This window comes from Chlorocebus sabaeus, chromosome 16 (assembly GCF_047675955.1).
Source record: "Chlorocebus sabaeus isolate Y175 chromosome 16, mChlSab1.0.hap1, whole genome shotgun sequence".
Taxonomy (NCBI): domain Eukaryota; kingdom Metazoa; phylum Chordata; class Mammalia; order Primates; family Cercopithecidae; genus Chlorocebus; species Chlorocebus sabaeus.
The window spans coordinates 19,094,955-19,108,487 of NC_132919.1; the positions used below are offsets into that span (position 1 = coordinate 19,094,955).

Sequence of the window (13,533 nt, forward strand, 5' to 3'; positions counted from 1 at the left end):
CTGCACTCCAGCCTGGGGGACAGAGTGAGACTCCGTCTCAGAAAAAAAAAAAAAAAAAAAAAATCCCTGAATCCACACTTCCTGATTATGTGAGCCAAAAAATTTGTTTTCCGTTTTCTTTACTTACATTGGATCACTTACAATGGAAGGAATTTTGACTATTACAGAAATCATTCTTGTCCTGGTAACTGACACTTATTAGGTAATGGCTGGTGCCAGGCTGATGGCAGGTGGCACTGACTCAGGTCCTCCGCCCAGGCAACCCCAGTCTTCATAGCTGGCGATGAGATGTTCTTTCACATTTGCAGATGAGGAAGCTGAGGCTCTGGAAGGAAAGTGCGCTGCCCACGCCCTTCTGGGCAACAGCCTCTTGTACTCCCACAGCAGGCTGACGGATAAACTTCCAACACGACCAGCGGGCACCAACTGTGCAACTTGGCAAATGGGAGCGTGTTGCTCTATCCTGGTAGATTCTAAGTTCTCTAATGGAACAACTGATGAAAGGAGAGGAGTATGCAACATTCAAACCAGCATCAAAGCGTGTACCCAACTCAATCTGCACAGTAAATGCGCCCAACCCATACATCCCGCGGGGTGCTAACCTAGTAACCGCTCGAGGCCTCTGAGTCCTTCCACACCAGGTCATTCAGAACCTGAAACTCCCAGTGGAGGTGCAGAGCCGGGGTGAGTCCTGGCGTCCGCAAGACTTGGAGGACCCAGCCCCCGGAGCGCATTCCGTTAGTTTCCAGAGCTTTTTCAAACTTTGCCTTCCAAGTGCAGGAGTTCCTTGGTCTTTGCAAGACCCGCAGGCGTCCGCAGTGGTGCAGAAAAAGGTGCAAAGGGTGCGCCCAAGGTCGCAGGCTGCCTGGCTGCGCGTTCAGTCGGGTCCCCGGGCGCCAAGCGCGGGGCGGGCACTAGGCGGGCGGCAGGGGCGGGGACTGCAGAGCGGGCTGCACTGCGCGGTCCCCACTGCCTGCCTCCGCTCTACCCGGCCGCAGCGCGCCAGTCACATGGAGGATCCTGAGGAGCCCGCGCCCGTGCGCCGAGGCCCGGAGGCCACCCTTGAGCTCCGTGGGTCGCGCTGCCTGCGGCTGTCCGCCTTCCGAGAGGAGCTGCGGGCGCTCTTGGTCCTGGCGGGCCCGGCGGTGAGTAAGGTGGCCTCGGTGGGAGGCCGGTCCCGGCGAGCTGGGGGCCTGGTGAGTCCTGCCTCCGCGGGTGACTTGGCGGAGTTTGGGGATAGAGCGAGCTGGCCGCGGGCGGGCGCCGGGGAGCATAGTGCCAGGAGCCGGGCGGGCACCCCAGCTCCTCCGCCTGCGTCCCGGCCGCCCTCCGCTCCGCACCACCCGACTGGGAGCCCCGCGGGGCACTGCGGGCACGGCTGGCATGCGCCTAGGCGCACGTTGGCCCGGAGAGGCCGGCGGCTCCCGCCTCCTGCGCCAGGAGACACCGGGGAGCTGGGACCTTTGCGCCTAACGGGGCTCAAGCAGGTCCAGGGTGCATTTGCATCCGGGGCTGCCTTCTCTGGGAGCTGATTTCAACCAACAAAGCACAAGTTGCCTGAACTTCAAAACATGAGGGAACTTGTTTCTTTGAAAATTAGCTGTAAAAGTTTGGAAGCTCAGCGATCTAAATAATCCCGAGGCATGGAGGAGGAGGTGAGTGGTCTGTCGTGGATTTAGAGCTGCGAAATGATTTCTTCAGAATTAAGTCAACCTCCACCGAGGAAACCAGAGGCATCCTGTACCACCCCCTCCCTGCCAGGAGTATGTATGTAACAGAAAAAAGGGGTTTTAATGTGGTTCTTTGTGGGATCGAGGTGTTCTTATCTGTGGGATTCTTTTCTTTTTAATCATTAGGTTAGGGCTGTTTGTGCCTTGTCTCCTAAAAGTAATGTGGTTTTTAAAACCACAAAAATATAATCCCATCCACGTTCTCCTGCCAGCTTGGGTGGTTTTCAAACCGAGAGGATAGGACGCTGCACAAGAAGCGACTGGTACGCACTTAAGGCGTGAATAAGCTTTTGACTTTGAGGCCCACATTCTGCACCTGCGCGGGCTGAGGGGGCCGCTGTGCCCCTGGAGTGGGGACTCGGTGGTTTGTGGGATATTGTGGCACACACTGTGGTGTGCAGGACAGCAAGAGTAATGCCGAGGTCAAAGCCATGGAATGAAGATCCATCAGCGATGCTTTCTTACAGACCAGAAAGAACTCATGATTTGGGGCCAGGCACGGTGGCTGACGCCTGTAATCCCAGCACTTTGGGAGGCCGAGGCGGATGGATCACTTGAGGTCAGGAGTTTGAGACCAGCCTGGGCAAAATGGTGAAACTCCGTCTCTACTAAAAATACAAAAATTAGCCAGACGTGGTGGCGGTCGCCTGTAGTTCCAGCTACTCCAGAGGCTGAGGCACAAGAATCGCTTGAACCTGGGAGGCGGGGGTTACAGTGAGCCAGATTGTGCCACTGCACTCCAGCCTGGAGGACAGAGTGAGACTTGGTCTCAAAAAAAAAAAAAACACCTCATGGCCGGGCCCGGTGGCTCACGCCTGTAATCCCAGCACTTTGGGAGGCGGATGCAGGCGGATTACGAGGTCAAGAGATCGAGACCATCCTGGCTAACCGGGTGAAACCCCGTCTCTACTAAAAATGAAAAAAAAAAAAAAATTAGCCAGGCGTGGTGGCAGACGCCTGTAATCCCAGCTACTTGGGAGGCTGAGGCAGAAGAATCGCTTGAACCTGGGAGGTAGAGGTTGCAGTGAGCCGAGATAGCGCCATTGCACTCCAGCCTGGGCAAAAAGAGCAAAACTCTGTCTCAAAAAAACAAAAATAAAGAAACACCTCATGATTTGGAATCTCAAGACCTGGGGCTGCATGCCCTGCTTTGACCTCTGAAAGTGAGTCAGGAAGCACCTGTGCGGATTGAAACAGCCTCTTAACCTCTTCTGGTCTCTGCGTATTCATCTGTAAAATGGAGATAATAATCGTGTCTTGTCCTAATACTCCCTCACAGAGCTGCTGTAAGAAGGGGCTTTCTAAGGCTATTATTGTTTTATTAAGTTTTTTTTTGAGGCAGGGTCTTGATCTGTTGGCCAGGCTGGCGTGCAGTAGTGCGATCACAGCTCACTGCAGCCTCAACTTCCGAAGCAGTGGAGACTACAGGCACACACCACCATGCCTGGCTAATTTTTGTATTTTGGGTTAGAGATAGGGTCTCCCTTTGTTGCCCATTGCTTGAATTCCTGGGCTCAAGCAATCCTCCTGCCTTCGGCCTCCCAAGAGCTGGGATTATAAGCATGAGCCACCTTGCCCAGCCTGTTATTGCTTTAATAGTATAGCAATAATAATAATAACAATAATAATAATAACAGGGCAGGTTTCTGAAATCCAGCCCTCCTAGTAGCCTGATCCCCTTGATGTGGGGTGCCTCTCCAGGTCTCCAGGGATGAGCGCTGGCTTGACGCGCCAGGGACCTCACCTTTCTCTTTGTATGTACATGCATGTATGCCACTGTGTTTATTACAAATGTCATGCATATTTACTGTAGAAAAAAATAGAAAACCAAGGAAAACCAACAAAAGGAAAAAACCCTCTGAAATCTCACCACTGAGAGGTAATTTGGGACTGGACTTTCCTTCCAGTCCTTTGTGCGTGTGTGTCTCTGCTTTGTGAAAATGTGATTGTAGAGTTTTGCTACCTGTTTGAGTCTTTCATGAAGTGTATGTGGACCCGCCTGGGTCTGTCTCCCATCTCTAATCCCATCTGCTGTAAAGTTTTCTGTTTGCTAAAGGGCATGGGATAAGGAAAGACCACCCCCTTCTTTTCCCATGCTCATTGTCCAATTCTACTCCTAGTGTCCAGCATAACATGAGGAAGATGCCGTATCTGGCTCTCCTCTCTGTAATTTTCTCTCTTATTCGCCGTCTCCCTTCCAGACCTCTCAAGTTAACCCTGACCCTTGAGGTCTCACTGGGCTTTAAATGAGGCCTTTGTAAAGAGAATAACCCATAACACAATGGAAAGTGTGAGCCGAATGGTGCTTACTTCTCAAAAGATGTGTCCATTTTATCTTGGAGAGAGCTTGAGGAAGACTGGATTTGCAGGGGAAGCAATGTGCAGATACCTGGCCTCAGGTACTCCAGCTGTGCCTCCTCTTTGTCATCAGCCTCTCATCACCTGGCTGAATCGAGAAACTTCAAACAGCAAAAGTTCTAAAAAGTAACACCAAAGGTGGACCCCCCGGGCATTGCCCAGGATGTAACAGAGGTGGGATAGCCTAGGCCTCAACTCAAGGAAATGTTTCCACTTGTATGGGAAGGAGCTGGTGGACCTTCTAGGGCTGCAGGGTGGAAATATCAGATAAGACAGGCAGGTTGAGGGGGGTGAGGTGGGGGATCTGGAGAGACCCACTTTACCCAGGACACACAAAGGAAAAAAATGCAGGCTGACCTTTTGAATTGTATCCTGAAGGCAATGGAGAAGATATTGATCAGGAAGTGGTTACTGACACCAGATTCCGCAGGAGAAGCCTGGTCAGAGACAGATGGGCTTGGGCCCCAGGAAGAGAAGAACTACAGGGAAGGCGGTTCCTCCCATTCAAAGGGTGAGAGGAAGTAGTCAAAGATGGCAGGAGCTGGACAGAGGAAAGCTGGGTGAGGTCCGGCCCCAGCCGCCTCTACTCCCTGTTTCCTCCTCCAATCCGTCCTCACCAAGGCCTTTGGCTTTAACTCCTTAAATACCTCTCAGAGGGATCCGCTTTTTAAATGCCCATCTGAGCTTATGCCACCTGCTCAGAACCTTTTCCTTGGTCCTGCAAAGCCCTCTATGGCCAGGGCCTGGCCAGCCCTCCAGCCTCATCTCTCGTCCCTATCTCCTGGTTACACCCTCCACCCAGCCTCCTTTCAGTGCCTCAGCCTGGAAAGTCCTCCCCTACAGACCAGTCTTTGGTACCCAACTATATGACATTGACTTGCTCATCATGCAGGTTTCAGCTCCACTTCATTTCGCCCAGAAACCTCTGAATTCTCTGTTGCACCCCATAGCTCATCACACAAATGTCTTGAGCTGTGTAATTTATTGCGTTTTGAACATCTTTCCCTACTCTACAGATGCTCCCTGGATTACGATGGGGTTACGTGCACTGAAAATATCATTAAGTCGAAATGCCTCTAAAGGATGAGATCATGGATTGCAAGAGTCCTGACTTGCGTGGGACGGCCGTGACTGGCTTGCCACCCCTATGCTGGCCAATTATCTTCAGTTCCATTGCAAGAGTAATAGCTGCCTTCTTTTCCCCAGAAGCAGGAGACATGTATGGCAGTTTTGTACCCATGATGGGATGCGAAAACACAAAACAATACCCTAAAAACGCTGGCAACACAGTCCACTGTAGAGTGTCAGTTGCCTGCACTCGTGATGGCAGGGCCGATGGGCAGCTGTGGCCCGCTGCCCTGACAGGCACTGCAAGTCTGAGACTACATATTACTAGCCCGGGAAAAGATCAATATCCCAAATTCCAAGTACAATTTCTACGGAATGTCCATTGCTTTCGCGCCACTGCAAAGTTGAAAAATTGTAAGTCAGAACCATCTGTACTGTGGGTCCCACGGGGCAGAAATGGAGTAATGGTGTCTAACTCACACCTGTTCCCCCAGTGCTTGGATGTACTTCGTGCTCCAAAAGACAGTGGCTGTATGTAACCATCTGAGTTGAGAGTCAGGTGGCTGGGCTGGTTGCGAAACCTCCTGGGCTGTGCTTCCTCGCATGTAAAGGAAGGGGGGCTGTCCCAGGTGACCTCTCAGCTTCTTTCCAGTGAGTGAACTTTCAGCAGTCATGGGAGGGGGTAGGAGAGGCTGTCTGGAGGTGCCTGGCCCTGGAGAGCAACTTCTAAAGCCGCCAGGCATTGAAGGTCTTTATCTGGCTGCCAAGTTTGCTTATTGTTGTCCAGCCAAAATCTGAGCAGGGTCACTGTGACAAGAAGGGACAGAAGCACGGTCAGTCTGGAAGTTTCTTTGTTTGAGACAGGGTCTTGCTCTGTCACCCAGGCTGGAATGCAGTGGTGTGGGTGACTCACTGCAGCCTCAAACTCCTGAGCTCAAGTGATCCTTCATGCCTCAGGCTCCTGAGTGACTGGGATTACAGGTGCGTGCCACCACGCATGCTATTTTTGGTATTTTTTTTGTAGAGACGTGGTCTCTACAAAATGTTGCCTGGGCTGGTCTTGAACTCCTGGGCTCAAGCAGTCCTCCCGCCTCAGCCTCCCCAAGTGCTGCGATTGCAGGCATGAGCCACCGTGCCCAGCCCAGTCTGGCAATTTCTGTCATCCATTCAGCTCTATCCAAGCCACTGCCAGTTCAGGCTGTTCTTCAGACAGCAGCTGCTGAGACATCCAGTGGAACAGGCCTTTGTCCAGAATTGGTTAATTCCCTGGGCACAGAAATACGCTCTGTGATAGCACAGTCCCAGAGAGTCTGGAGCACTCTCCAAGTGTAACCCTGGACCACATGCATCTTGCCTGGGTGTGTATAAGGGAGCGTGGGGATATACTGAAATGAAGATTCCTCAGCCCCACGGACCTCCTGGGCCTTTTCTGTCTTTCTTTCTTTTTTTTTTGAGACTGAGTCTGTCGCCCAGGCTGGAGTGTAGCGGTTCGATCTCCACTCACTGCAACCTCTGCCTCTTGGGTTCAAACAATTCTCCTGCCTCAGCCTCCCGAGTAGCTGGGATTACAGGTGTGCACCACTGCGCCCAGCTAATTTTTTATATTTTTAGTAGAGACGGGGCTTCACCATGTTGGCCAGGCTGGTCTCGAACTTCTGACCTCAGGTGATCCACCCGCCTCAGCCTCCCAAAGTGTTGAGATTACAGGTGTGAGCCACTGAGCTCGGCCTAACCTCCTGGGGCTTGCGATGGGCCAGGGCAAAGCCTCTCAGGTGACCCTTATGTACATGATCCACAGTCTGTGGCCAAGTGTTCACCCAAAGGGCTTGAAATCAAGATCTGAGAAGAGGTTAGTAAATCTGGACTGAAGCCGAGATCCCTGGCACGGACTTTCAGGATGGGCCGGCTGCATGAGGCTGCCCGACTCAGGGTTGTTGCTGTAACCCCGGCAGAGCCGCAGCAGCTCTCAGAAAACTATTTTTGCTGGCATTGACATTGAAGGTGCATCTCACATGGATTAGTCTAACTCAGCTCAACTTCCTGGACTTTTGTATCCAAGACATCTAATGATTCCCACCCTTGGACGGGCCTCCACCCAAGTGAGAAAGATGTTCAGGGCAGTGCAATTTGTGATGGTAAAATCTGGGCGGCACTCCAAAGATGGGGTAGCAGGGGAGACCGAGCACGTTTCCACGCGAAGCCATGGAAATCAGCTCACAGGTGGCCCGCAGGGAGGCAGGGAACCGTGGAGTGGAAACGCGAGGTTCCGTGGGAAAGGAGAAGACAGATTCTGTGAACACAACCGCTTGTGACAGATGATATGCAAAAGCTTAAAGCACAGTGAGCTGAAAAGATTTGGAAGTGACGCCGAGTTTACAAATCAGAAGGACCCTGTGGCCTTTAAAAGTACCAATTTTAAAGGTACATGAATTCACAATTTAAAGAGACACCAAGCTCCACCTAATGGGGACATCTGTAAGGGTGGTGACAACGCCTAAATCGTGTGGCACCGTTCCCAGTACAGGCCTACGGGGCGTCCATTGGCTCTAGGTTTAGATTCTACAGCATCTGGTTCTTCATCCCAGCCTTTTTTATGGACACCTCCACCCCCCTCCCTTTTTATTCCCATCTTCTGTCTCATTTTGGCTTACTCCCGCAGAACATTGCAAAAGTGCTCCTCACGTTCAGTCGTGGGGGACTGTTGGCGATGAAATTCACATTAGGCTTCTGTGGTAGTGAGAGAGGTGCCTGGATCATGTAGGAGTTGATACAAGAAAGATAATTCTCCTACCACACACACACACAGACACACACCCCCCTAGGGTTAGGAACAGGCTTTGCATGCTCTGAAGTTCTGGGCCCATCACAGGAGTTGAAAATGGTCTCTCCCCAGATGTGGATTCTAGGGAAGAAAAGAGGGAGATCATCGGAACCATCTTGGCTCGGGGGCCTGATGAGGCCCTGATGTAGCCATTTTGGGTTGGTTGCAGAGCTGGCAGATGGGCTGTGTGTGAGCCTGGTGGAGGTCCAATGAAGCTAAGTCATTGGAACCCTAAAAGAGGGGCCTTTCTATGGGCTCAGCACAGAGGATTCTGTTCTCCTTGAGGGCGGCGAGAGACGGCCTTGCGGCTGGACCAGCAGCAGCATCACCAACTCTGGGGTACCAGCTTCATGGGGCAGATGCAGGCAGCGGCGGCAGCAGCAAATCCTTAGGCACCCATTCTCTCCTAGGGAGCAGGGATCAGGCGAACCCCCCATTTTGGGCCATGTAGCCTGCCAGGGGAGAGAGGCTTCCTCAAGAAAGATACTGGATGACCTGGGTCTAGTGGGTGGGGGGCAGGAGGTGATTTTAAGTTAACTTCCAGAAATAAGCGCATTATCCAATCGTGTAGTGAAAGCACTGTGGAGCAATTCATAGAATTGCCCCCTGGAATTCTGAGGAAGAATGGTTCAATATTCCAGAATTTGCCCTCACATCGGAGGCTTCCTAGATTGCAAGGTGTTCAGCAGGCCTGTAATGTTTCACCCTGAGAGTCCGGATCCCACTGGGACTCCAAATGGACGATCTCATCGCTACCTCTGGCTCCTCCGGTCTACGGACTTCCTTGCTGGAATGAGTTCTTGTTGTTGAAGGCTGCATTCCCTCCAGTCTGCACTAGGAATCTTGGATAACAAGGGGGTTATCCCAGAAGGCCGCCTCTGCAGATTTCAGAGGAAATTTAATGTGCTCTATGGCTTGAGAAACTGAAGCGAAAAACCAAAAGGGCAGGTTGGGCGCGGTGGCTCATGCCTGTAATCCCAGCACTTTGGGAGGCCGAGGCGGGCGGATCACGAGGTCAGGGGTTCGAGACCAGCCTGACCAACATGGTGAAACCCCGTCTCTACTAGAAATCCAAAAATTAGGTGGGCGTGGTGGCGCACACCTGTAATCCCAGCTGCTCAGGAAGCTGAGGCAGGAGAATCATTTGAACCTGGGAGGCGGAGGTTGCAGTGAGCTGAGATCACACCACTGCACCCCAGTCCGGGTGACAGTGTGAGACTCTGTCGCAAAAAAAAAAAAAAAAAAAAGAAAAACCGAAAAGGCTAGGAAGTTCTCAAAAAAAGTGATCTGACCCAGTGGTTGCAAATACATGTTTTACTATTTCAAAAAGCCTCCCATCCCCAGCCCCAGAAATTGCACGTTTGCCTGTGAAAGGTGGCAGAGGCTCACTGAAGTCGGATTTCTTTACTTCTGACTGGACTTGTTGGGTCGGGGTCACTCTTGGGGCCCCAGGCTTCCCTGCGATGGTGGGCACTCAGCTCCCTTTCCGTTCCCCTCTCTTCCCAGTTCTTGGTTCAGCTGATGGTGTTCCTGATCAGCTTCATAAGCTCCGTGTTCTGTGGCCACCTGGGCAAGCTGGAGCTGGACGCAGTCACGCTGGCAATCGCGGTACGTATGGGCTTTCTGGCAGGTCTACCAACATTGTCTGTGTTTGTCTCCTGCTGCTACTATAACAAATCACCAAAATGTAGTGGTCGAAACCTGCACAGACTTATTCTCTTACCATGCTGGAGTGCAGAAGCCTGAAGCGAGTTTCATGGCCTAAAATCAAGGTGCTGCAACTTTAATTCCCTTATGCCGTGTAACCTTGCAGATTCCTAGGTTCTGGGGATTGGGATGGGGACATCTTGGGGGGCATTATCCTGTCTACCACATCTTCTCATTTCTATTTTTTAAATTTTATTTATTTTTATTTTTATTTTTTTGAGATGAAGTCTCACTCTGTCACCCAGGCTGGAGTGCAATGGTGCGATCTCGGCTCACTGCAACCTCTGCCTCCTGGGTTCAAGCGATTCTCCTGCCTCGGCCTCCTGAGTAGCTGGGGTTACAGGCAGGCGCCACCACACTTGGTTAATTTTTGTATTTTTAGTAGAGATGGGGTTTCACCATGTTGCCCAGGCTGGTCTTAAACTCTTGAGTTCAAGCAATCCACCTGCCTTGGCCTCTGAAAGTACTGAGATTACAGGCGTGAGCCACTGCGCCCAGCCTCACATCATCTTATTTCTTTTTTTTTTTTTTTTCAGACAGAGTCTCCCTCCAACCCAGGCTGGAGTGCAGTAGTGTAGTCTCGGCTTACTGCAACCTGTGCCTCCTGGGTTCAAGCAATTCTCCCGTCTCAGCCTCCTGAGTAGCTGGTACTACAGGTGCCTGCCACCACGTCTGGCTAATTTTTGTATTTTTAGTAGAGATGGGGTTTCACCTTGTTGCTCAGGCTGGTTTTGAACTCCTGACCTCAGGTGATCCACCCGCCTTGGCCTCCCAAAGTGCTGGGATTACAGGCATGAGCCACAGCACCCGGCCTACATCATCTTATTTCTAATCCATGGAACTCGTTCCCACTCTTGGTCCTACAGCCTGGGGAGGGGAACAGTAAAAGGGGCGTTGAAGTCTGACTTCCTCAGAGGAACTGACTCCCCCCATGCCCACCCCTCAGTTGTCTGTCTTACTGAGAGTCCTAATCTAGAAATGAGTCTGGAAGGTGAAAGTCTAGATCTTTGTGTCCAAATTTAAAATTGGAAAGATCTGCAAATCCTCTCCGTATAGTAGATGTGAACTCCCCCAAACCAGAGACATGTCATCAGTCTCAGCCAGGAATTGTCACCTGGCCACGCAAGACCAAAGGGTTTGGGTTTGTCTAGTTAGGGTATTTCTAGAAAAGTGGATTCAGTGGCTCTGGGGCAGGTGTATGTTCCCCTTTCCTTTCCTCCTGCCCTGACGGAGACACAGTTTCACTTGATCTGCCTGGTCTTGCCAGGCATTTGAGTTTGCTACCCATGAACTATGCAAGATGCCTGGGAACTAGTCACCAAGTATATGTGGAACTAGCTATGAGTACATATGGCTTGCTTATTTATTTATTTATTTATTTATAAATGGAGTCTCGCTTTGTCGCCCAATCTGGAGTGCAGTGGTGCAATCTTGGCTCACTGCAGCCACCACCTCTGGGGTTCAAACGATTCTCCTGCCTCAGCCTGGGATTACAGGCATGCGCCACCACACCCAGCTAATTTTTTGTATTTTTAGTAGAGATGGGGTTTCACCATGTTGGTCAGGTGGGTCTTGAACTCCTGGATTTTGTGATCCGCCTTCCTCGACCTCCCAAAGTGTTGGGATTACAGGCGTGAGCCACTGCCCCAGCATGGCTTATTTTATTTTGGCTTTAGTGGGCAACATGGATAAATCCCAGGCTTAATTATCCATTTTGTTTTTAAGTATTGCATTTGCAATGGGGGAGAAGACAGAAATGCACTTAGCAAGACTCAGCAGATTCTCTTTGGCCAAGAAATTGCAGGATGTGGCCAAAGACTGACCAAAGTCAGTGCTTCCAGGCTGGGTGCAGTTTGGGCTGTTGTCCACAGGTTCCCTGCTGTAGAATCAAGTGGAGGTACCAGGTTCCAGATAGGGAGCGCATCAGACATCCTGTGATACCACTCCCTAGTTTGGGGGGCACTGCCCTGGGCTCCCCAAAGCTTCAGGGTTTGCTGCTAACCCTGGTGAAGGTGAGCACGCCTGAAAAACCTCTGGCACTAGCCTGGACTTCAGACTGCCTCTGCACTCCCAGTGCCCCCCAGGGTATGGACGCAGGCCATGCTAGGTCTCCAGCAGGTGGACTTTTCTGTGCTACTGTGCCATTGCATTCCCAGAAGAAGTGTCCCTGATTGCTGAAATTGGAGAGCAAAGTGACTTTTGTTTTTTTTGAGACGGAGTCTTGCTCTGTCACCCAGGCTGGAGTGCAGTGGCACGATCTTGGCTGACTGCAAGCTCCGCCTCCCGGGTTCACGCCATTCTCCTGCCTCAGCCTCCCGAGTAGCTGGGACTACAGGCGCCCGCCACCATGCCCGGCTAATTTTTTGTATTTTTTAGTAGAGATGGGGTTTCACCGTGTTAGCCAGGATGGTCTCCATCTCCTGACCTCGTGATCCGCCTGCCTCGGCCTCCCAAAGTGCTGGGATTACAGGCGTGAGCCACCGCGCCTGGCGCAAAGTGACTTTTTAAAAGAGAAAGGCTGGGTAATCGCCTCTAGCCTGGACTTTTCCGCTTCTAAACTTGTACGTGTCCTTAACCCAGCCAAGATCTTGTAACCATAATAGGTTTGTCGACTTGCTCATGGCAAGTCAATAATCCAAGACGCCAGGTTGCAACAGTGAAAGAGGTTTAATTGTAAGGCCACTGAATGAGGAAACCTAAAATCAGTCTCTCCAAGGAGTTTGGGGCTAGAGTTTTTAAGGGTTTTCGAATGGGCTGAAGTGTGATTGTTGTTTGGTTGAAGAGTGCAGCGTGAAGTCATGGGACAGGGAGATGAAGAAACTGTGTTCTCATGCTGATTCAGTTCCTCTCTGTGGGTCTTCAAACTGGTTGGTGTCAGATGTTTCACTGGAATTTAGGCTCTGCTTAATAATTTTTTTTTTTTTTTTTTTGAGACAGAGTCTCGCTCTGTCGCCCAGGCTGGAGAGCAGTGGCACGATCTCAGCTCACTGCCACTTCTACCTCCCAGGTTCAAGTGATTCTCTTGGCTTAGCCTCCTGAGTAGCTGGGAATACAGGCGCCCGCCACCATGCCCGGCTAATTTTTGTATTTTTAGTAGAGATGGGGTTTCACCGTATTGGTCAGGCTGGTCCCAAACTCCTGACCTCGTGATCTGCCCACCTAGGCCTCCCAAAGTGCTGGGATTACAGGCGTGAGCCACCACACCCGGCCAGATTTTTTTTTTTTTTTTTTTGAGTCAGGGTCCCCATTGCCCAGGCTAGAGTGCAGTGGTGCAGTCTTGGTTCACTGTAGTCTCTGCTTCTTGGGCTCAAGTGATCCTTCCACCTCAGCCTCCGGAAATAGCTGGGACTGCAGGAGCGTGCCACCATGCCTGCTAGTTTTTGTACTTTTGTAGAGATGACGTTTCATCATGCTGCCTAGGCTGGTCTCAAACTCCTGGGCTCAAGTGATCCTCCCACCTTGGCCTCCCAAAGTGCTGGGATTACAGGCATAAACCACCACACCTGGCCAACAATTCTTAAACAATAGCCTTATGATTGTAACACCAGAAATCCCATCTGTAGGAACAGTGGGGATGCACATGGCCAGTGTCTGGTAGGAACAGTGGGGGATGCACGTGGCCAGTGTCTGGTAGGAACAGTCGGGGATGCACGTGGCCAGTGTCTGGTAGGAACAGTGGGGATGCACATGGCCAGTGTCTGGTAGGAACAGTGGGGGATGCACGTGGCCAGTGTCTGCTAGGAACATTGGGGATGCACGTGGCCAGTGTCTGGTAGGAACAGTGGGGATGCATGTGGCCAGTATGTCTAGTAGGAACAGTGGGGATGCACGTGGCCCGTGTGTCTGGTA

The 13,533-nt window shown here is 51.5% G+C and overlaps 1 protein-coding gene and 1 long non-coding RNA gene across 6 annotated transcripts in view; both read left to right on the forward strand.

Annotated features, from left to right (window-relative positions):
- The first annotated feature begins 945 nt into the window (after window positions 1–945).
- The window catches only part of SLC47A1 (solute carrier family 47 member 1), a 47,308-nt gene continuing 34,720 nt past the window's right edge, over window positions 946–13,533 (forward strand). Inside the window, exons 1-2 of one of the 5 annotated variants that reach the window (XM_008010614.3) lie at window positions 946–1,145; window positions 9,484–9,585. In XM_008010614.3, the coding sequence (XP_008008805.1) occupies window positions 1,011–1,145; window positions 9,484–9,585 (237 nt within the window). In that variant the 5' untranslated portion in view covers window positions 946–1,010. Of the gene's footprint in view, window positions 1,146–1,213; window positions 1,656–9,483; window positions 9,586–13,533 lie in introns of those variants that run through there. The other 4 variants (XM_008010619.3, XM_073004756.1, XM_073004757.1 and 1 more) reach the window with 4 other exon arrangements.
- On the forward strand, window positions 1,662–9,237 carry LOC140708612 (uncharacterized). The gene is made up of 2 exons (XR_012088763.1): window positions 1,662–4,599; window positions 5,105–9,237. It is a non-coding gene; the product is annotated as an uncharacterized lncRNA (long non-coding RNA).